Source organism: Chlamydomonas reinhardtii, chromosome 16 (genome assembly GCF_000002595.2).
Source record: "Chlamydomonas reinhardtii strain CC-503 cw92 mt+ chromosome 16, whole genome shotgun sequence".
Lineage (NCBI taxonomy): Eukaryota > Viridiplantae > Chlorophyta > Chlorophyceae > Chlamydomonadales > Chlamydomonadaceae > Chlamydomonas > Chlamydomonas reinhardtii.
The window spans coordinates 4,307,340-4,329,023 of record NC_057019.1 but is presented as its reverse complement, the minus strand read 5'-3'; the positions used below and the strand labels follow the sequence as shown (position 1 = coordinate 4,329,023).

The window sequence follows — 21,684 nt, the reverse complement described above, 5'->3', positions numbered from 1 at the left end:
GCGGTGTGGAGGGGCGTGGAGGAGGGGCAGGAAGGGAAGGAGGGGGAGAAGGGGATGAAGATATCAGCCCAAAACCGGTCCCAATGCGAAAAAGCGAGGAGGAGAGCGTTTCCTAGGAGAGCGTTGACGCCCGAGTGGCAGGGGGGTCAGGAGGAGGGGTTCAGGGGGTATGAGGCAGATGGGGAGGTCAGGAAGGGGACGCACGCTCGGCATGCTCTCACACACACACACACACACACACACACACACACACACACACACACACACACACACACACACACACACACACACACACACACACACACACACACACACACACACACACACACACACACGCGCGCGCGAGCGCCAGCCCCTTCCTTCGTGCCCGCTCCTCCTCCCACCCTGCCCTCCCGCCCCCCCCCCTCCCCGTCTACGACTTCCTTAACTAGTCATGAATGTACCCCCCCCCTACTGTGTACCTTTGTACCTGGCTACGACTTCGCTTCGTAAACTTAATGCATGTAACCACCTGTGGGCGGAGCACGGAAGTTCTACGACACACAAGTATATAGCCCCGCGGACGGCGCCCTGGGGCATCTAGATGTGTCTTTTGCCGACTATCCTGCTATCCCCCCCCCCCCCGCCCCCCCTGCAGGGCAGCTCGGCCACCCCGCAGCCCTACCACGAGGGGCAGCCGGGCGGTCACGTGCCGCTGCAGCTGCTGGCGCTGCACCCGGCGCTGGCGGCTCGGCTGGCGGCCACAAACACCTGGACCGAGTACTCGGCGCTGCTAGGCGGGCTGATGACGGTGGGCGTGGGGTTTCGGGGGGAAGGGTGGCTTGTGTATGGGGGGTTGTCAATACCAGCCCAAACAAAACGAGAACCAACGAAAACGGAGCGGAGCGCAGGCAGAGGTTTTGATTGAGGGGGGGCCGGGCGCGTAGGGGCTTGTGGCCATGGTCTTGGCCTTCTGCAGAGCATCAGTTTGTATTAATCCCAGTGAAGCAAGCAGAGGCATGAGACTGGGCGCCAGGTTTACCGGGAATGCTAACACACCAACAACACCATGCCAACCTCTGCAACCCCCAAGACCCGACGCCGCCTCCGCCGCCGCCCGCCCCTCTGCCCCGCAGGTGGCTCACGCGCTGAAGCGCATCCCTGTGTGGCCCGACCCGCCCTGCGCCGCGCCCTGGGTGTCGGAGGACGGGCCGCAGGGCGCCGCCACACTGCCGCTGGGCATACGCATGGTGCGGCGGCGCATAGTTGGTTGGCAGGGGGGGCGGGGAAGGGGGGCGGCTTTTTGGGGCGGGAAAGGGGGGACGGGGTGGCGGGGGCGGCGGGGCGGCGAGGTGGCGGGGATGGCTGTAGGAGGGGTGGTGGTGTTTTCCTGTCCAACACGTGAGGGGTGTCGCGGGAAACTGCAAGCCAAGTCTGTAGTCATCTGTAACCGCCGGTTTCGCGCCCAAAACGGGACCCCATGTCACCACCGCCACACACCCCATCACCACCGCCACAACTCCCGTCACCACCGCCACAACTCCAGCACCGTTGCACCACCTCCCTTGCTCTGCTGTCCGCCACCGCCACCGCCGCCCGCAGGAGTTCATTCCCTACGGCCGGCGGCGCAGCTCCATGTCTTGTGTGTGGCTGCCGCTGCTGAACGGCGGCTGCCTGCTGGGCGGCCGCGGCATGCTGGCTCTGGAGTTCGCGCACTGGAAGACGCAAGTGCGCATGCAGGTGAGAGGCGGGGTGGGTGGTGAGGGAGGTGGGGGAGGTGGGGGAGAAGGTGGTGGGTGGGTGGGTGGGTGGGTGGGTGGGTTGGTGAGGTGGGAAACTGGGTGGGCGAGCGGGAGGATGGAGAGGCGGCGCACAAGGGGGTAAGGAGCTGTCCACTTCAGCAGGGGTAGGTCAGGAGGGATGGGGCATTGGCGACGACCTTACCTGTCCAAATTCCGCTGTCGACTGAACGCCACACGCCTCGTGGCCCTGTGCTTCCTGCCTTCTTCTGCACACTCGCCTCCCGGGCAGTTTGCTGTGGAGCCGGGGCCGCACAACACCATCGGCCACCTTTCAGGTGCGGGCTGCGGACTGGGGGCGGACCGGGGCCACACCGGCCACACCGCGGCAGCAGGTGGGGCGGACATGCCTCTTCATACCGTACTGACACCACTCGACTAGATTCTCTTCTACATTGCGAGCATTGAGCAAGCCATGTGGCCCATGGAATTAGTAACATAGCAGTCTCTGAAACAAGACCCTTCTGCCACCTGTGTGATCCCGCAGCCGCGGCGGCGGCGGACCCCGCCTTTGCGCCGGCCGCCAACGCCACGCCCACCGCCCGCATCTACAACGTGGCCATGGACGAGGTGGCCCGCGCCTGGGGCCCGCGCCGCACACACAACCAGCGGTAGGGCTGGTTGGCGGGGTGTGTGCGTGTGTGTGTGTGTGTGTGTGTGTGTACTTGTGTGTGTGACTGTGTGTGTGTGTGCGTGTGTGTGCGCGTGTGTGTGCGCGTGTGTGTGTGTGTGTGTGTCTGTGTCTGTGTGTGTGTGTGTGTGTGTGTGTGTGTGTGTGTGTGTGTGTGTGTGTGTGTGTGTGTGTGTGTGTGTGTGTGTGTGTATGTGTGTGTGTGTGTGTGTGTGTTGGACTGTGGCGAGCTGGGCCCCGGGGCGGGGATGAGGAGGGCGCCCGGTGCGTCGCCGTGTGTGTGCGCCGCCGTGTGTGTGCGGCCCGTGTGTGTGTGTGCGGCCTCGGCATTGGGGGATACGGTACCAGAGCACCTGCGGGTGGCGCCGAAGGAGACGGGTCGGCCATTTCTTGCGTGCGTTGCGGTCGCAGCACTGCCCCCCATCGTTGCCGTACTCACCTCCCACAGACGCCTGCCCCTCCCGTCCCGTCGCCTCCCATCCCCCGATTGCTGTTCCCCAAAGATTGCCTACCGTCTGCCGTTTCCTCAGCTATTCATAAATGTAAACCCCCCCCCCCTGCAGGGTGCTGTACCTGCGCCACCCGCTCAACGTGACCTTCCCCCCCGTGACGGAGGACACGTACTCCCTGATGGACGCCCTGGCAGACTGCAAGGCCACAAACCCACAGGACGTGTACCAAGTAAGGGGGGGGCGGGCAGGGGGAGGAGGGCCAGGAGGGGCAGGAGGAGGAGCAGACGAGCAGCAGGAGGAGGAGGTGCAGCGCGGGTGTTTACAGCAGGAAACGGGCTCTCGTGTGCTGTGCGCGTGTTTGTGTGTATGTGCATGTGTGCTGTCCAACAAGATATCCAGCAGCTCGTTACCCCACCTCACACGCGACACGCACCTGCGCAGGACCTGGAGGACAAGCCCTACCACGTCGTCCGCAAGCCCCACATCGCCTTCACGCCCGCGGCCCTGGACGCCGCCGGTGCGCTCGTGCCCTCGCCCGCCATCCCCGGATACAACGTGCCCGCCCCCCGGCCCGGAGCCGAGGGCGCGGAGGCGGCGGGCGTGGCGGGCGGCGGCGGTGTGGTGGTGAGTGGCGGCGCGGGCGGCGCCGCCGGCAACGCCACCGTGGTGGAGGAGGTGGTGGAGGATGACGGCCGGCCGTTCCACACAGACAAGGGCAGCGCGGCGTCGCTGGCGGCGACAGACGCGGCTGGCGCCGCCGCCATTGCCGCCGCCAGCGCCGCCGCTGCCGCTGGCGGCACCGCCGCGGCAGCGGAGGCGGCTGGCGCCGCCGGCGCCGCCGCAGCAGCAGCTGTCAGTGAAGCAACGACTACAACGGCGTCGGCTCTGGATGTAGCGTCTGCGGCGGCGGTGGCCGCCGCGGCGGCGGCTGAGGCCGCAGCCGCCATCGCCAACCAGGCGGTTGCCGGCGGCGCCGCCGCGACGGCGGCGGGCGCAGACGGCGCCGCCGCCGCCGCAGCCACCACCATCAAGAAGAAGAAGAAGAAAAAGAAGAAGACGCTGCTCCCAACTGCTGGCGGCGCCGTCAATGGCACAGACGCCAGCGCGTTAGCTGCCGGCGCCGCGGCTGCCCAGCAGGGCGGGCAGAACGCGTCGGCGCTTGCCACAACCACCACGACAACCACCGCCGCCGCGGATGCCGCCGCCGCCGCCCTTGCTGGGCTGCAGGCAGCGGCGGCGGGCCAGGCGGCAGACGCGGCCGCCGCCGCAGGCACCGTCACTGGAGGCTCTGGCGCTGCGGCGGCGGCGACGGCGGGGGCAGGGGCGGCGGGGGCGGCGGCTGGCGTTGTTGACGCGGCGACTGGCGCCGCCATGGTCACAAGCACCGTGCCTCGTACCACCATAGCAGTGACAGCAGAGGCGGCGACGGTGGCGGCCGGCAGCGGCGCGGTGGCTGACGCCGCTGGCTCCGGTGCGGCTGACACAGGTGCAGATGCGACGACTGCTGCCGGCGCCGCCGGCACCAGCAGCACGGATGCGGCCGCCACGACGGCAACTGCCGCCGGCACGGCTGTGGACGGCGTCGCGGCTGCTGCCGACGGCGCAGCAGCTGCTGTCGCAGGCGCGGCCAACACCGGCGCTGCTGTGGATGCAGGAGCGACGGCCGGCGCTGCCGGGGTGGCGGCTGGCGCTACAACCGCCACCACCACCGCTGCTGCTGCCACTGTCACAGATATCGGCAGCGCTGCCACTGACGCCGCGACGGCAGCTGGCACAGCCGCCGACGCCGCTGCCACCACCACGGAGGCCGTCGACGCCGACACCATCACCGCCACCGGCGCCGCTGCCGAAGCCGCAGCTGCCGTCAGCCCCAGCCCCTCCCCCGCTGACCCGGGGGTCATTGCGTCGGTGGACGGGCAGCGGGTGGCGGGCGTGCACGTGGTGACGGCGGCTGAGCTGGCGGCGGCCGCCGCCAACGGCCCAGAGGCCGAGGCCGTACGCGCCAATGCCCTCAGTGCCGTACAGGGCATGGGGCCGTTCGGAATGGCGGCGGCGCTGAAGGCGGAGGCGGCGGCGGCGGCGGCGGTGGCGGCTGGCGCTGCCGCCGCCGGCGGCGCAGACGGCGGCGGAGGCGCGCATGGCGGGCGCGGCACGCGCGCCGGCATGGGCGGCGGGCAGGGCTTGGCGAGCGCGCGTGGCGGCAGCGCCGGCGGCGGCGGCGGGGCGGCTGGATTCCAGCGTGGCGGAATGACGACGGGCAACAGGGGCCAGTTCCGGGGAGGTGGCGGCGGCGGCATGGGCGGAGGCAGCCAGCTGCGGCAGCGCGTCATGGGCGGCGGCGGCGGGATGGTAGCTGGCGGCGGCGGCGTCATGGGCGGCGGCGGCATGGGGGGCGGCATTGCCGCCGCCGCTGATGCCGAAGCCATGGCCATTCAGTCCAAGCTTGCGAACACCCATACCGGCACCGCTGGCGCCGCCGCCGGTGCCGCCCGCGCTGGAGGCGGAGGCGGCGGCACTACGCGCGTCGCAGGCGCAGGCGGCGCCGGCGCCGGCGTTCACACGCGCTCGCAGGGCGCTGGCGGCGGCGCCGTCGGCAGCGCCGCGGGCGGCGGCGGCACTCACGTTGTTAACCGTGCCCAGTTGAACAAGCTGCAGGAGGTGATGGGCGGCCGCGGCGGCGCGGCGCACTCGGACCTGGCGCGCTTCCAGGCGGCGGTGGCGGCGGCGCAGGGCCGTGCCGGGCTGACGGGCGGCGGGGTGGGAGGCGGCGGCGGCGGCGGCGGCATCCGGATGGCGCGCGGCGGCACCCGGTGGCTGCTGGATGCGGGGGAGGGGGAGGGGGAGGAGGAGGAGGAGGAGCACGGGGAGGAGGAGGTAGAGATGGGGGAGGAGGCAGAAAGGACAGTCGCCAAGTGATTTAGACAAGACACAGAGGCTTGAAGAAATGTATGGTGGTGTTGTGAATTCCAGCAGGATGGATGGTGTGAAAGCATGTATGCATGTGCACTGCTGTAGCAGGAAGAACGTGATACAAACCTTGTGATGGTGCCACCTGAGGGCCGTGATCCTGAGGAAAGTGTTTGCAGTTGATGAACGCGGCTGAGCTGTGCCCTCTGTCCAGGATGGGTGTGTGATGGGACAGGGTTTAGGCAGGTTGGTGAGGTCCCGTAGTGTGCAGCTGACGCCCATACCCCAAGCAGACAGCAGACAGTTTGCAGCGGCAGAGCAGAAGTGCATGGCTGGTCGAACGCCGGAGTTACTGTACCGACAAGTTGTCCAGGATGGGTGGATCCCGGACCCGTGACACCCGTGACGGGCGGTTGCAAGTCGGGCATGCGAATGGTCATCTGAGACGTATACTCCTTATCGTCTGTAGGCCCATACGAAACGCATGCTTTCAGCAGTGTTGCCTAGCCGCTAGCGAGATGGATGGCGCGCCCCGCTTCGCCATCGCTGTGGCGCTCCACGAGGCGCGCTATGTCGAACTATTTGGCCCTGATAACAAAGACCACCGCCAGTCAGGCCGCAGCGGCAGTGGAAACGCTGAGTGCCTCCGTCCCAGCGATGCGATTATGAGCACCGGCTTCCGCTCGCATGGCCTCACTCGCGACGAGCGCGTGTGGTTCCATCACCCGCCAAGCTCTCTTGATGGCAAGGCATCCGCTGATGCCGGCAGTGGAGGTGGGGGCGACGCAACCCACCGGGGACCGATCGCCGGCAGGGGCAGGGGCTGGGAAAGTTTCAAGCGGTCCGCAACCCGCCCGAAGCCGAGCCGCGGAGGTCGCGAGGCCGGCGGTGGCAGGGGCGGCGGCAGGGGCGGGCGCGGGTGGCGGCCGGATGAGCCCGAGGTGTATGCGCTGCCTCTTCACGAGACGCCCGGCTTCAAGGCAAGTGCTGCAGCAGTTGAAAGCGCGGGATTGGTCAGACGGCGGGCTTCACTGGGATAATGGGATGGGCACACCCAACTCCCCAAGCCAGCGCCGTGCACGTCATGCCTTTATTTGCTTTCGAGTGCTCGAGTTACGACCACCTCACTTTTCCTCGCTGCCGTGCACATACGGTACACACTCAAGCAAGATGCATCGCAAACACTGTCTTTGCGCTTTGTTTCCCTTGTGCTTTTCACCACAATCAACCCTGCTGGCGCTGCCCCGCACCCACACTCCCAGCCTTACTTCCCGCTGCTGCCGCCCCCCCGCCCCCGCCCCCGCATGCAGGTGGTGTTTGACCGGCAGCTGCGTGCGGCGCTCATCGCAGCCGCCGCACAGCCGCCGCCGGGCCGCCCGCACTGGCAGCACGACAGCCTACTCGACTACCTGGGGCCGCATGCGGCGGCGGCGGAGATGGACCTCGGCGGCGACACCGGCGGCGCCGCAGCCGGCGGCGCTGCTGGCGGCGGCCCCGCTGGCGGCGGCGGCGGCGCTGGCGGCGGTGGTGTCGGGGCGGGCTGCAGTCAGGCGGCGCACATGCTGCTGCGGCTCACGGACTGCATGGCGCGACTGAGGCGGCACGGCGGCGCGGCTGCAGCTGAATTGCCCCGCGGCGACGGCGACGACCGCCAGCAGCAGGAGCCGGCAGCCGCAGAGGCACCGCCACCCCTGCCACCAGCGGCTGTCGGCGCAGGTCAGCAATCCCACCCCCACCCACCCTATCACCACCCCCACCCCCACCACCCCCACCAGCACCAGCACCAGCACCAACACCCCCACCAGCCCCTCCACCCTGACGCCATCAAGCTGCATGTGGGCTCCTGGCAGCAGGCGCGGCGGCTGCACCTCAAGGGCTACGTGGGCGCGGTGGAGGCCTTCCGGCGCCAGCTGGCGGGTCTGGGGCTGGTGCCGGGGGAGCGACACGTTTACGAGGAGCGGGCCAGGTGCGAGGGTGCGAGGGTGCATGGGTGCGGTACGTATGTGTGTGCGTGGGTGCGTGGGTGTGTGTAGCTAGGTGCAGCTCGGCGAAAGATGACATTGCTGCTTGGCGCACACTAGTGCATGTGTGCCGCATGTGAGGGATGGAGGGGGCCGTCTGGGGCTGCTGGGGAAGGCGTGGCAGTCGTGTGCACGGCGTGTGCACGGCGTGCGTGCCGCTGGCGATGATGAGAGATCCCGCAGCACACTTCGATCGCACGTTGCCACGCACGCGAGCCCCACACGCGAGCCCCACACGCGCACTCACTCCCACAGTACCGGTAATCTAGGCTCGCACTTCATGCATGCACTTGCGCGCACAGGGTCGACCTGCAGTGGCTGCTTGCCCAGGGCGTGGCACCGCTCCTCCGCAACGACCGGCCGGTGGTGGTGGTGGTGGCGGCCGACCACGACCCGGACCCGGACCCGGAGAAGGACCAGGACCCGGGCCTGGGCGGAAGAGACGGCGCGACAAACGCGCCACCGCCTCCGCCTCCGCCGCCGCCACCACCACCGCCGGCGGCACGGCAGGACCCAGCGCCGGCAACAGGCACGCAGCGCCTGCTGCCCGAAAGCGCGGGATGCGGGACGGGTGCGGCCTCGGCGCACGCACCGGCAGCGCCGGCGGCAGTGCTGGCGGTCGGGGCCGGCGGCAGTGGCGGCGGTGACGGTGGCGGTGGTGGTGGCGGTGGCGCCAGTAGTGCAGACGCCTCAGCGCTGCTGGCCCGCTGCTTCTTCCGCCTCTCGGCACACTTGCCCTCGCCCCGGCGAGAGGCGTCCGCCTTGCAAACCGCTGGCGGCGGCATCTGCAGCAGCGGCGGCACTGGCGGCGGCGGCAGTGGCAGCAGCGGTACCGGCGGCGATGGCACCGGCGGCATTGGCGGCGGCGGTGGCGGCCTGGTCACGTGGTACGGCAGCCGCCATGCGCCGCTGCTGTTGGCCGTGCCCAATGCGAGCCCTGGCGCAGAGGCTGCGCCCGCTGCCGCCGCCAGCCTTGGCAGCGGAGGAGGTGGTTGTGGTGACGGCGGCGGTGGCAGCACCAGCCAGGATGGAGGCAATCGCGGCCGTGCCAGTGGCAGTGGCTGTGGCAGTGGCAGTGGCGGTGGCAGAGGCACTAGTAGCAGGCAGGTTAACGGCCTAACGGCGGATGAGGCGGTGGGTGTGGCGGCGGACTGGGTGCGAGGCTGGCAGGATGGGCCGTCGCACGGGCAGCCGCACCAGCAGCAGCCGCCGCCGCCCGAGGCCGGCTGCTGCATCTACTTCATTCCCCTGTACCCGCACACGACTGATGCGGGTGGTGAGGCGGTGCCGGGCGCGAGGCGGCGCGAGGGCGGGTGCGACTTGGCGCAGGATGGAAGGGAGGAGCCCGCCGCAAAGATGCGACGACTTGCTGAGTAGCTAGCTATCTGTGCGCCGACATGGAGGTTCTGTGTGGGCAGCCTCAACAACACATTGACACCAGGGGTCCCCAGCTGCGGCCCCGGCGACGCCACACGCCATCCACCGCCGTGCTTACAGCTGACTTGTGTTGATTGTGTGTTAAGTGTGTGTGCGATGGGACAGTGGTAAGGCAGGTTGGTGAAGTCCGTAGGGTGCAGCTGATTCCAGACCCCAGCAAATGACAAACAATTTGCAGCGGCAGGGCAGGAGTGCGCGGCTGGTTGAACGCCGGAATTACTGTACCGACGAGTTGCTGGCTGGCTGGAAGTTTGCTGATGCGCATTCCTCACGCTCCGAGCGCCCGGCCAGGTGTGTGTAAAGTGTGTGTATGCACTGATCAAACGGTGCACGGACATTCGCGCACCAAGCTTCCGGCACCTCAGGCCGCCTGCAATTTGTTCCTCAGGACTCAACTATGTCAGCCACTTGCTTCCTTTGCCATGTCCCTAACGCCGCTTGCAACCGAGTTTTATACGGGTTCAGCCGCCCCCCCTGCTCCTGACCTCCAGCTACATGCTCCCCGCGCATGTTAGCGTTCCTCGTGTGCGCCGCACCCCTTTCACCACCGATTCCTGGCGCGACCAACACACACGCGGACCTCACCCCAAGCCGTATGCCTCCGTGACACCCACGTCATGCCCCTCAAAACCCCACCACCATGCAAGGCATCCCCCGCCGCCAGGCCGCCTCTCCTGCCGCCAGGCCGCCTCTCCCGCCGCCAGGCCGCCTCTCCCGCCGCCAGGCTGCCTCTTCCGCCGCCAGGCCGCCTCTCCCGCCGCCAGGCCGCCTCTCCCTGCCGCCAGGCCGCCTCTCCCGCCGCCAAGGCCGCCTCTCCCGCTGCCAAGGCCGCCTCTCACGCCGCCAAGGCCGCCTCTCCCGCCGCCACGCCGCCTCTCCCGCTGCCAAGGCCGCCTCTACCGCCGCCAAGGCCGCCTCTCCCCGCTGCCAAGGCCGCCTCTCCCGCCGGCAAGGCCGCCTCTCCCGCTGCCAAGGCCGCCTCTCCCCGCTGCCAAGGCCGCCTCTCCCGCCGGCAAGGCCGCCTCTCCCGCTGCCAAGGCCGCCTCTCCCGCTGCCAAGGCCGCCTCTCCCGCTGCCAAGGCCGCCTCTCCTGCCGCCAGGCCGCCTCTACCGCCGTCACGCCGCCTCTCACGTTGCCAGGCCGCCTCTCACGCCGCCTCGCTGCCTATAACTCCAAGGTAGTCCTCCTTCATGGTTGCAATACAAAACTGCAGCAGCGCACACACGGGGGCACACACACAGAGACAGAGACACACAGGGTCGGCAAGGGCAGGCACATGGAAGGGGCGGGGCGGGGCGAGGCACTAGCCGTCCAGGATGACGAGCGGCATGGGCTGGCAGGCGTGTCGCGACAAGCACCAGCGGCAGAAGGAGGACAGCGCGCGGCAAGCACAACCGCCTTCCCTACATTTCCTCTCACACGCACACACGCACGCACTCACCACTTCTGAGGGGTCGTACTTGATGCCCACGATGCGTATACGCACGTGCGTGCCGCCCTGGATGCGAGTGGTCTGGTCCATTGATATCCAGCTATTATCGTCACTCGTGTCAAACTCGAACTCGTCCGGAATTAACTGCGTGGTGCGGCGTCGTGGCGAGACCAACAGCAGCGTTATTCAGCGCAGGGGCAGCAGCGCAGCGGGAGTAGGGCGCCACATGGGGCGCGTGCAGGAGTCACAGCGGGTGTGTGTGGGCAGCCATTGGGTTACCCAACCACCTCCCTGCCCTCCCCTCCCCGGGCCCCTCGCCGCCCTCCTGTGCCGCCCTCCTTTCCCCGCTGCACAGCTGTCACACACGGCACTGGCACACAGCATTTCACGGCATTACTCACATGCTGTGTGACGAACAGTTGTAGCGGCCCTGCCTGGGCGAAGAAGCCCATCTGCATAGCGTGGCATGGCATGGCGTGGCGGCGTGTTACACTTTAAAAAGGTCTCCGCCTTTGTTGCGATGTTGGCAACGGGTCAGCCGGGCGGCTGGGCCAGCGGGGAGTAGTACGCTAAGTGCATCGCCGAAACGAATGGGGGTGGAACAGGGGTTTGTAGCTAGCGGCGCTGCTGATGCATCACGTCACCAGCAGCTGTCCACATTTTAGTGACGGGCAGCCGCACAGCCAACCGCACCCCACGCCTCCCGCCCTTCCTCCATGCCCTGCACTGCCCGCGCCACCTCCACAGCATTCCCGCCCCCCTTCCCCTGCGCCCCTCCCCCCATAAGTATTACCGCTTGCAACTAACGCCTCTGCCTGCGCTCCGCCAGTTAGGCTTGGTTTGGCTTAGTTTGGGCTGGTATATACAACTCCCCTACTTCGCTACACTTCTCTGTACCAAACTATGCATCCCCCCATCCACACACACGCCCCGCACACCTTGTTGACGGAGGTGACCACCGCGTCCAGCACCTCGCCCTTGTAGGGGCGGCACACGATGCAGCCGTACGACACCTCAAAGGTGGCGTAGCCCGACTGGTCCTGGCGGATGCGGCCCTGCGCGGCGCGCGTGAGCAGGGGTGCCCACGTGCCCGATACCGGGGCGCGTCGGGGCGTGTGTGTATGTGCGTGTCAGCGCGGATGCACACGTATGTGTGTGTGTGTGTGTGCGTGTGTGTGTGTGTGTGTGTGTGTGTGTGTGTGTGTGTGTGTGTGTGTGTGTGTGTGTGTGTGTGTTTGTGTCTGTGTCGAGGGCGGGTTACATTCATGATTATTTAAGAAGTGAAGGCGTAGCCAGGAGCAGTAGTAGTGGGCAGGGATGTGGACGGGGCCTCGGAGCCTCCCCCTCAGCCCCCCCTCAGCTGCCCACTGTTGCCTGCGCCAGTCCTCAGCCGCCGCCTCTGCTGGCGTCCGAATCCTGGCGGCGTCAGGAGCCCGCTGCCCAGTGGTGCCCCTGGCCGCCTACCGCAGACAGCTCCCACGCCCCCTCCCGCACCCCTTTCCTTCGCAGCGGCCAGGCTGGTAGGTTGTAGATACCCGCCCAAACTGAACCGAACCCAACGCATTAGAGCGAGGAGATGTGGGGCCACGCCAAGGCCGCAGCCGCTGGCGCATGACGGCAGCGCCCGACCTGACCCAACTCATTCAGGAGGCTCCTGGGCCCATCCAACTCTTACTCTCCCTGTTCCCCTTTCCCCTGTGCCCTTTGCCCGCGCCGCCAAAACACACACGCACACGCAGCTCTCACCCGGCCAATGTCGTCCACCTTGGTTACCGCCACCACATAGCCGTACTTGCCAGTGCAGGTACCTTCCGTCTGTACGTTTGCGTGTATGCGTGGTTTTGTCCGTAAGCACGACTTGCACCAGCGATTGCACTCATTGCGGGTAGAGGAGCAGGGCGAGTAGTGTGGCGGCAGGCTCGGACGCCCTGCGTGCGCGCCGCCGCAAGCGGGGCCAGCTGCGGCTGTGCACGCCCCGGCCAGCCTTGTGCTAGCGTAGCAAGGTGGTTCGGCACGCACGAGCTTTGGAGATTTTGTATTGCGCCGGTGTAGGGGCACGTAGGCCCAGCCGGGCTCCGAGCTCCCTGACCCCCGTGCCGACCTTCCCCCAAAAGGTCTTCCCGCCAAGTGCTCGCTGGACTAGCGGCATACCTCCGCAATAAGCTTCTCACGAATGACCTCCCGCAGCTTAGATCCAAAGTGCTTAGGATGGATGTCCAGTGACTTGCTGAGCGTCAGGAAGTAGAACATCCTCGGGCGGACTAACCTATCGCCGACTACCCTAGCACGCTATGCGTGACTCCTCTTGAAGTTACAGCGTTACTACTTGTGGTAAGTATGAGTATGAGGTGGCTGCAAGAAATTCTGCGAAGGGATGGGGCACTGAGCCTGGTGGGGACTGGAGCAGGTGCTATAGTAGATTCTAACAAAATCATCATGCGTAACAAAGTTAATTTGAGGGGACAACTTCAGACGAGACGGCATGGGCCGAAGTCTCATGCAGCAAGTGGCCAATAGTTCGCTTCGCTGTCCTTTCCCGAGTTCACCAGCTATTAATTACTACAGTGAAGACTAGCCAGCAGTGGATGACTCTGCCCTGACACGCTAGCACTGAGTATTGCTAGTAGGAGCTGGCTTGCCTCCATTCATTAATTACACTGAAGCCTGGACTCATATTATTATTTCAGGTCGAATTCATAACAAATATTGACGCTAGTTTCTAGTGAAGATGTCACCCAACCCGACATTTGGTTGAACCCACTTGTGAAATGGCCGGAAGGTCGCGTTCGGCTTTACCAACGCGTAAGAAGGACGCGGTGGATGAGTTATTCGCTCATGAAATTGCGGCATACAAGCGGAATGTGGAGAAGGTCCACTACGTGCGGAGGCTGCACGAGGACCGGGCAAAGGCAGAGAAGCTGCTGCGTGACCTGCTGAAGAAGCCAAGCCCGCAGGTGGGAAGGGCTCGTGCCTGTGCAGTGCCGAAGGGGCTGACACACACGTAGCGGGTCGCGGCAGCTGCCAGCGAGAGAGCGCCACGGTCACCCCTCAGCCTCCCCAACACCCCAAAACACGCCACGCTCCCCCTCCGGCTTACCTTGCTTATCCCTCTCCTCCCTCTCCTCTCCCGCCCCTGTGCAGTGTGAGGCGCTCATGGCCAAGGCCTACAGGCTGGAGGACGCGGGCCACCTTGGGGCCGCCGCGGACGCCTACCTGCGCGTGCTCACATGCCCCGACCAGGTGCGGGGGAGGCCGCGGGTTAACGTTGAACCAATCCCGTAAGGAAACAGTCGCGCGGCAAGGATAACTGCAGCTGCATAAGCGAGTCGTTGTACATCAGAAGCGTCCAGCAGCAGGGCGTGACGGACATGTGGGGGATGGCAAGGCTGCGAGTATGAGTAGAAGTCGTGGAAGTAGCGAAGTAGGGCAGTACAAGGCTACGGGATCCCGCGTGCGGGGGTTGCAAGGATGGTTAGAAAAGCGGTACAGGATGCACTGAAGAATGGGGGGGGTTTTGGCGGGGGGACGGAGGTGGAGGGCAGGGGGGAGGCACAGGGGCGGAGGCGGCGCAGGGGAGCGGAGAGCCGGAGAGGCGGAGACCAGAGGTGCAGCGCGGAGAGGTTGCCTGGGCTGACTCGGGCTGACAGCATGCTGCTGCTCTGCCCCATCCCTTCCCCCCTGTGTGTGTATGCTCAGGCTGACAACCACGAGCTGCGGGCGTACATCGGCGAGCTGATGGGCCGACTCAACAAGTGAGCGGCGGGGCGGAGCAGGCAGCAGGGGGAGGGGGGGGAAGGGGGGAGGGAGGGAGGGGCGGACGGGAGAGGCCTGTGTGTCCGAGCCCGACATGAGGGTAGCAAAGCAGGCAGGCAGCAGGGGTGGGGTTGGGGTTGGGGATCAAAATGCTCAGTGCAGGAATCTGGGCTTTGAGCGGGAATCAGGTGCAAGGGCAGGGGCGTCAGAGTTGTGGAGGGGGCGCGGAGGAGCACACCGTAATGTAATCACGGTAGTCCGGGAGTTGACCCTCGCGCTCCGGCTCTCGCTCCCCCGGCCCTCGCATCACCTAAACTATCTATCCCCTTTGCGGTGCGTAGGCAGCAAATGCAGGCCAAGGCCAAGGCTGCGGAGGTGGAGAAGCAGCAGGAGGAGGCGTTGTTGGCAGGCGTGGCAGTGGCAGGGGCGCGGGCCCGCGGGCAGCAGGTGGTGGCGCAGCAGCGGCGGCCAGCCACGGCCGGGCCAGCGGTGCGGGGGCGGGCGGCGCCGCCGCCTCCGGGCGCAGTGGAGATGTGGCGCGCGAGGCCGGTTGGTGAGTGGCAACTGCCGCAATTATACGCTGTTTGCTGTGGCCCGTGGCGAGGAGCATACGACGTTGTTACCTTGCTGCAGTGTGAGCCTGATTCCGTACTACCCTGATTCACAGCCCAGTATCGTACCGTATCCTCGGGGGAAACACGTGCTTTCCATGTGCTGTGCACACAGGCCCGCCCATGCCCATGAACCCGGAGGCCTACCGGGCCGAGTTGGCGGCGCAGGCCATGGAGGTGCGGCGGCGGCGGGCGGCGGCGGCGCGGGAGGCAGAGCTGGCGGACCAGAAGCAGGTGGCGGTGGCGGCGGCACTGGTGGGTGCGGGGCGGGGGCGGGCAGGGCGGGGCAGGCAGGGCGGGCAGGACGGGGACGGGGGCGGGCCAGGGCGTGGCGAGGGTGGTTGCCAGGCCGGTTGCAGGTTGAGCGGAAATGCACGGGTGGCCTGGACAGCGTTCGGGTAGGAAGTGGGTTGAGAGAGAAGTAGGGAAAGGGCGCCCGCGCCGTGCTGCAGTACCAGAGAAGCAAGGCGTGTTGATCCGAGGCTTTTTCCATTCCCGCTCCAAGGATAACTCTATTGTGCCGGCCTCTTGTTCCTCGACACAACTCAACAGGAGGCACTGGAGCAGCACCGGCAGCGCGTGACGGCCGTCAATGACCGCATGGCCTACGGCAATGAGCTGGCGCGGGAGATAGCGGCGCGGGAGGAGGACCGGAAGCGGCGGCAGCTCATGGTGGGGCTCTGAAGGCTGGGGAACGTGGTGGGCTGCGTGCATGTCGCAATTGGGGACTGGTCGGACTCGCCAATACCACGATGCGGCATCACTGCTGCTAGGCCCTGCTAGCTCATACGCCGCTTGCCGTGCGTGCACAAGGCTTTCTCCTTTTCTCGCTGTTGCTGACCGCGTTGCCTTCCCTCCCCTCGTCCGCCAACTCACTGCGACAACGCAGGAGTGGGACGAGCTCAAGGCCGCCGCCGAGGCGCGGCACGTGGGGCTGGGGCCACTGGGCGGCGTGGACGAGTACGACCGCCGCCGCCAGGCGGACTGGGAGGCGGCGGAGCGGTGGGAGCAGCGGGAGACGGTGCATCGGGCGCACGCGCACCGGGCCCTGGCGCGCAACGCCTGGGAGGCGCCGGCCGACCCAAGGGCGCTGTACCACGCGGCGCATGGCCACGACCCGCGTGTCATGCAGGTGCGTTGGCCAGGGGTTGAGGGAAGGCTGCGGCGTGGGCTGGGTACGGCAGCTGTCGAGATGGCGGGAGGGCAGCGGGGAGGGGGTTTGGATTGGGAGCCACGGCGCCGGTGCGCGAGAGCGCGGGCACGCGTGGGCGTACTGGTATGCCGGCGCTGCTTGTTCCCTACCATTCGGTAGGCCGCACAGCGGCCCCGACGCCCCCGCGTTGCACATCCACACACGCCCTTGCATGATACCGTAATATCTTCCCCACATCCCTTCACATCCCTTCGCCCTGCCAGGAGGAGTTGGCGTACCGTGCCGGCGGCCTGTCCCCCCACGGCATCGGCCCGGCCTGGCGGGAACACGAGCACCTCTACTACATCCCCCCGCCCGGCGGCCCGCACCAGCACGGCGGCCCCGTGGCCATGGGACTCCGACACGACCGGCCCGCCTCCGCTGGCACGGTGGCACGGGCACAGGCGCTGGCACGGGAGCGGGAGCGGGAACACAACAACGCACTCAACTACAGCCGACACTACGTGCCGGGCCACCCGTACTCGGCGGCGGGCGGGGGCGGGCCGCCGCCGCAGGGCGGCTTGTGGCCGGGACCACCTCCGCCGGGCACGGCTGCGGGGGCGGGGATAGGTGGCGGCGGCGGGTCGCCGCCGCGGCGGGCGCCGGGCGGCGGCGGCCCGGCGGCGCCGTTTGGCCGGCCGAGCGTTGACCGGCCCGTGGCGCCCATCAATGTCGAGGTGAGCGGGGCTTAAGCGACTAGCCAGCCGTGCGCCGGTGACTTTGGGAGCCGGTGACCCTTTGTCCGGGCTGATGCGTACAAGGGCTGATGTGGGTTGCTGGCGTGGCGGCCTGAGCCTTGCCCTGACTTACCGTATTGTACTACTGCCGGGTCCCGCAACTGATCATGCCCGCATGTCGCTAACCGTCGCGCCCCGCCGTGCCAACTGCCGTGCAGGTTGTGAAGGCGCGGCAGCAGGCGTTCATTGACAAGCGGCGGAAACCCGAGCCGCCGCCGCGGCCGCCGCAGGTGCCGCTGCGGGTGCGGAAGGCGGCAGGGCACCGGCCGGAGCAGCCCCAGATAGTGGGAGGAGCGCACCTGGGGCCTTGGCCGCCTTCGCCTTGATTATTGTTGATGTTGCTGATTCATAGCGGTGCACGTTGCTTTATGCCAGGTGATTCGGAGTGGCTTCCCTCGTGCTAGGCCTTGGCGCGCATCTGCCGAGCACAGGCCGCACATGCATTTGTTCGCGGTAAGCGTTAGCGTTGTGTTGACTTTTGGCCGTGATCTAACGTGTACATCTTAAGCCGGTTAGGATGGCGCTGCGTGTCCTGCAGTTCGGGACCAAGTGGTGATCTCCCACTTAAAAGACGTCCATGATGCAAAGGCGCATGTGACTGTAACATCAGGCTGTTGTTGCATCGCGTCCGACTGACAGCTTGTACTGCAGCGGCTGGCCAGGGGGGGGGTAGGAACAAACTTTTTTGACCCCATGCCACAAAACCTTCCGGACCCCCCGACCGACCGACCGACCGACCCCCCCTGCCGTACGACCCCCCAAAACCCCCTCAGAACCCCTTAGTTTTTTGTCAGGTTGGTGCCAATTGACTGCTCTCGGTGAGCTCTATCGCTATGTACAATGATCCGCCTTGGGAACACACTTTGACCGACTGACATGTGGACATGTGGCCCGGCTGCCGACAAGTATCCTGATAGACTGGCCTGCTATGCAACGGCTTACTCCAATGTTACTTGATAGTACGAAGTGTGCTGACACGTTCATCCATGCAAAAGCCGGCCGGCACCGGCCTGTCCCTGACCCGTTCCACAGGCATCTCCCGACATGCCGACATTCCGCTCCCAAACTACCCCATACTATGCATGTGTGCTAAGTCTGGGGTATACCTACGCACGCCTCGTTGAGCTGCACCCATTGCGCCGCGTGCTGCAGGACAGAAGCGCTAGGAACAAAACTTGGCACGAACCTGTGCAAAACCTCTTGGGACCCCCGACCGACCGACCGACCGGCCACTTTGAGGGGTCATAACTTTGCGGGTGTGTCGGGGGTGGGGGCTGCCCTGGCGGCGGGGGCCTTCGTGTGCACCTTGGCCCGCTTGTGGTCGCTGAAATGGGAGAATCATCATAAGGAAGCACTGTGGCGTGTGGCCGCCAACGCTTGCTGGGCGTTTCCACGGCATGCTAGCGAGCGGGCGCGAGGCGTTACTGTTGACCCGTGTTGGGCGTGTGGGGTGGACATGCAGGATGGGGACCGGCGTCACTGGTTTTGGGACTGCACTGTTGCGCTGTCACTGCGGGAAAGTATGGGGATGGCTATGGGTTTCCTGCCGGAGGAGGCTCTAAGTGCCTTCTCTCGTGAGGAGTTGTGGTTAGTGCGCCCGCCTGCGGGGCTTGCGCCACCTGTGTGGGATGTGGTGTGTCTCGCTGCTATGTCTGCCCTGGACTTTGGTCGGCAGCGTGTGGTTATGGCCGGGTTGGCGGCGCGAGCGAAGCTGCCGTCGGCCCGGGTGCTGAGCATTGGACTTGCCGTCGTAGCTGACTTCTGGGGTCGTCTCCAGACGTTTGTGACTTTGGGTATCAGGCCAAAGGGTTGGGACGCTGTGCCGTTTGCGCATCCCTTCATATCTCGGGCTGTTGGTGACGGCATGGTTTTGCGCTTGCCGTATGACGCTGATTCCCCGCCCCCCTCGCCGTGAGAGGTTGTGCGTGGTTGGTGGCTATGTGTGTGGGCAGGATGCACGTGTGGGCGACCGTTCTAGTACCTGGACGCTTGCGCCCTGGTTAGTGCGTGCGCTGTGCGTGTGTCCTGCGGCCTAGACGTTTCCCGGCACTCCTGTGCCTAGGCTTGTGGCGTTGAGGCACAGCGGTGGGGCTCTGGCGGGTTGAGGCTTGGCTAGGACTCACTGTGCGCGGAGTCACACGGACTTTGCCCGCGGGAGGGTTTGCAGCAAAGTCGGGGTTGGGCCCTGATAGCATGTGATGGCTCGGCGTCTTCGGGAGCTGGGACTGTCCCCTCTGTAACATCCGCATCCATAACTTTGCACCCAGAAACCCATTTTCGATTTTGAAAGCGGATTCGTGATTTTCTCGTTGAGCTCTATCAATTTGAGGCATGGGGTCTGTTTCGGAAGATTCTACCCCCCCCCTGGGCTGGCCTTGCAGCAACCGCCGACTTCGCTTCAGGCCCCCAGCCCCCAGGCACATTACTCCAGCGGCACTGCAGCGGGCCAGCCTCCCGGGGGCCTCCGCCAGCAGCCCCGGCACATCCATCCGGCCTGCCTGACCGCATGCTGCCCGGTCCCCCAGCAAGTCAGCTGCTGCCACCGTCGTCAGTCGTGGCCACTCGCTTCCCTCCTACGGTAGCCAGCACAAGTCCCTGGCCGGCCTGCTGTGGTGACTCTGGTCTCATGCGGACGCCGCGCTGTGACGCACCGAGTTGCCACAACACCTACACCCCACGGTTTCCGCGTCTACGGTTCACTGACTGACGCCTCTGATGCCGTGCCTCAATGGCGCAACTCCAACTCCAATGGCACGAGCGATTGCCGCATCACGCCTCATGCCGGCTAGTGCATTACATGGAGCATGGTGGCGACGCCTGCACCTTATCCTGCACACCTGCACGCCGCAATCCTCTGCAGGACACCAGCGGAAAACTGCCAAAACAGCCGTCAATTAATTATACAACCTCCGGCGTAGGGCAACTACTGCGTTCGATAATTCGTGGCCAACATGGGCCTCGTGATAATGGAATCACCAGCACACATGGTCACTGGCCACCAGACGCCATGTGTGATACGGTAGGTGTGTGCCACGAATACGGCTCCTGCCGTTCCTGTCTACAATCTGCCTATGTAAAACTCTCGCATGCAATGGCATGCGCGCACACACAAACGCAAACTCCTGCAACTAACAGTCTCAGAGTGCCGGCCAGTCCCCCGGCGCGGGTACCAAGGCATGCCGTACATACTGCCTCTGCCCTAACTGTCTACGAGTACCCAAGTATAAGTGCCCTGCCGCCCCCACGCCAGCACCTATAACTGACATGCAATAGCTCAGGGCAATGCCTTCGCGCACCACCTGCTTCAGGCTTTTCTGTGTCGCCGCTGCTGCACTGCACGCCGTCAGCTGCATGCCGCCCATGTCTGCTCTATGCTCTTCCAAGAGCTAACCCCTTGGTACTCTTCACGAGCTACTCAATTAGGCCTTGGCCACGCCTGTGGAGCCGTAGCCGTTGGCGCCGCGGTCTGTTGCGTCCAGCTCCTCCACCTCCTCCACGTCGGGTGTGGCGATGCGCTCCAGCACCAGCTGAGCCACACGGTCGCCCACCTTGACTGCAGGCGGGGGGCGAGAGGGGCGAGAGGGGCAGAACAAGGGAGGCGGGCAGGAGTAAGAATCAGTGACAGAGTAAGAGGCGGAGGAAGGAGGGCGGAAGGGGCTGGTGCGCGCTGTGTGATGTATAAGCTGAGGTTGGCTTGAGGCGCATACCAGCGCAAAGGGGCCACCATGTCACAGGTTCGCTACCGGGCTCTGGCTACGTTGCAGTGCCTAGCCCAAGGCTGCCGGCGCCCTCAGCCAAGCGCTGCTGCACTCACCCACGAAGTCGACGTCCGAGTGGTTGAACAGCACGACGCCAACCTCGCCGCGGTAGTCCTCGTCCACGACGCCGGCGCCGGTGTCGATGAAGTTCTTCACCGCCAGGCCGGAGCGGGGCGCCACACGGCCGTAAGTGCCCTTGGGGCAGCGGATGGACAGGCCCGTCTTCACGATGCCCTTGCCCTTGGCGGGAATGACGGTGTCCTCAGCGCTGCGGCGCGAAACAACAGCACATATGCACATCAGCACAGATTATTCACCCCGGGCCGTTTGCGCGTTTTGGGCCGCACACGCGCTTGAATGCGCACCTGGCGAGGTCGTAGCCCGCCGCGCCTGCCGAGCCGCGCTTGGGCAGCGTCGCCTTGTCGTTCAACTTCTTCACCAGCAGCTTCTCCTCAAAATCCACGCGTGCCAGCTTGGCGGGAGGCTTCTCAGCGCTCATAGCCATATCGTGCGCACGAGGAACGTTCTCCTTCAGGACCTCCATATTTCTGGACAGGTAGCGATATGACAGAGGAAGCAAAGGAACTATGAAGCGAGCAGATAGCATTAGGACTGCATAATTTGAAGGCCCCGCCAAACTTAAGGGGTCCAATCTTCGTCAGGATCCAGAGCCAACTTGAACGCTGGTGGGTTCCCCGCACAGGCAGGACAATGATAGAAAATGAAGTATTTTATATGGTCGCTCAACCAGATGACAGGCGCGCGAGTCAATTGCCAGCCGGGACCGCACTCGCCAGGTTCGGCACCGATTCTAGCTGGTGAAAACACACAGCCAGTTGTAATTGATACATATTTATGCCGGACTGTCAGCCCCCGTTGCCTTCGGCAAGGACTGGCACGCGTGTCGTCCCTACTCTCGCTCCAGCACCGAGTCCCGTGCGCCTGCCTGCGGAGATGCACCTGGATTTCTGGAG

General features: G+C 65.8%; 5 protein-coding genes across 6 annotated transcripts in view; 3 read left to right on the top strand and 2 right to left on the bottom strand.

Moving 5' to 3' along the window:
• CHLRE_16g667700v5 (uncharacterized protein) overlaps nucleotides 1–6,224 on the top strand; it is a 12,086-nt gene extending 5,862 nt beyond the window's left edge. Inside the window, exons 9-15 of the mRNA XM_043071089.1 lie at nucleotides 643–790; nucleotides 1,116–1,229; nucleotides 1,582–1,719; nucleotides 2,011–2,056; nucleotides 2,266–2,389; nucleotides 2,973–3,090; nucleotides 3,303–6,224. Coding sequence (XP_042915853.1) covers nucleotides 643–790; nucleotides 1,116–1,229; nucleotides 1,582–1,719; nucleotides 2,011–2,056; nucleotides 2,266–2,389; nucleotides 2,973–3,090; nucleotides 3,303–5,777 — 3,163 coding nt within the window. The 3' untranslated portion in view covers nucleotides 5,778–6,224. The remainder of the gene's footprint in view (nucleotides 1–642; nucleotides 791–1,115; nucleotides 1,230–1,581; nucleotides 1,720–2,010; nucleotides 2,057–2,265; nucleotides 2,390–2,972; nucleotides 3,091–3,302) is intronic.
• Nucleotides 6,225–6,248: 24 nt separating this feature from the next.
• Nucleotides 6,249–9,524, top strand: CHLRE_16g667729v5 (uncharacterized protein). 2 transcript variants are annotated; one of them, XM_043071091.1, is made up of 3 exons: nucleotides 6,249–6,748; nucleotides 7,079–7,734; nucleotides 8,092–9,524. In XM_043071091.1, exons 1-3 carry the CDS (start codon nucleotides 6,287–6,289, stop codon nucleotides 9,164–9,166), a joined length of 2,193 nt encoding a protein of 730 aa, XP_042915852.1. In that variant the 5' UTR covers nucleotides 6,249–6,286; the 3' UTR covers nucleotides 9,167–9,524. The 2 variants fall into 2 exon arrangements, with proteins under 2 accessions (XP_042915852.1, XP_042915851.1); XM_043071092.1 differs by having other exon boundaries at nucleotides 6,279–6,748.
• Nucleotides 9,525–9,526: 2 nt separating this feature from the next.
• CHLRE_16g667750v5 (uncharacterized protein) lies at nucleotides 9,527–13,075 on the bottom strand. Its single transcript, XM_001692073.2, has 6 exons — nucleotides 12,811–13,075; nucleotides 12,406–12,474; nucleotides 11,598–11,714; nucleotides 11,061–11,111; nucleotides 10,669–10,803; nucleotides 9,527–10,434 (listed from the first exon to the last, which is right to left on the bottom strand). The coding sequence occupies exons 1-6, from the start codon at nucleotides 12,907–12,909 to the stop codon at nucleotides 10,375–10,377; spliced, it is 531 nt and encodes a 176-aa protein (XP_001692125.1). The 5' UTR covers nucleotides 12,910–13,075; the 3' UTR covers nucleotides 9,527–10,374.
• A 143-nt stretch (nucleotides 13,076–13,218) lies between these two features.
• On the top strand, nucleotides 13,219–17,568 carry CHLRE_16g667800v5 (uncharacterized protein). The gene is made up of 9 exons (XM_043071094.1): nucleotides 13,219–13,613; nucleotides 13,801–13,899; nucleotides 14,356–14,411; nucleotides 14,754–14,965; nucleotides 15,139–15,278; nucleotides 15,576–15,695; nucleotides 15,913–16,155; nucleotides 16,440–16,892; nucleotides 17,111–17,568. Exons 1-9 carry the CDS (start codon nucleotides 13,428–13,430, stop codon nucleotides 17,276–17,278), a joined length of 1,677 nt encoding a protein of 558 aa, XP_042915850.1. The 5' UTR covers nucleotides 13,219–13,427; the 3' UTR covers nucleotides 17,279–17,568.
• Nucleotides 17,569–19,733: 2,165 nt separating this feature from the next.
• Nucleotides 19,734–21,307, bottom strand: CHLRE_16g667850v5 (dUTP pyrophosphatase). Its single transcript, XM_001692074.2, has 3 exons — nucleotides 21,076–21,307; nucleotides 20,767–20,978; nucleotides 19,734–20,505 (listed from the first exon to the last, which is right to left on the bottom strand). The coding sequence occupies exons 1-3, from the start codon at nucleotides 21,252–21,254 to the stop codon at nucleotides 20,372–20,374; spliced, it is 525 nt and encodes a 174-aa protein (XP_001692126.2). The 5' UTR covers nucleotides 21,255–21,307; the 3' UTR covers nucleotides 19,734–20,371.
• Nucleotides 21,308–21,684: the final 377 nt, after the last annotated feature.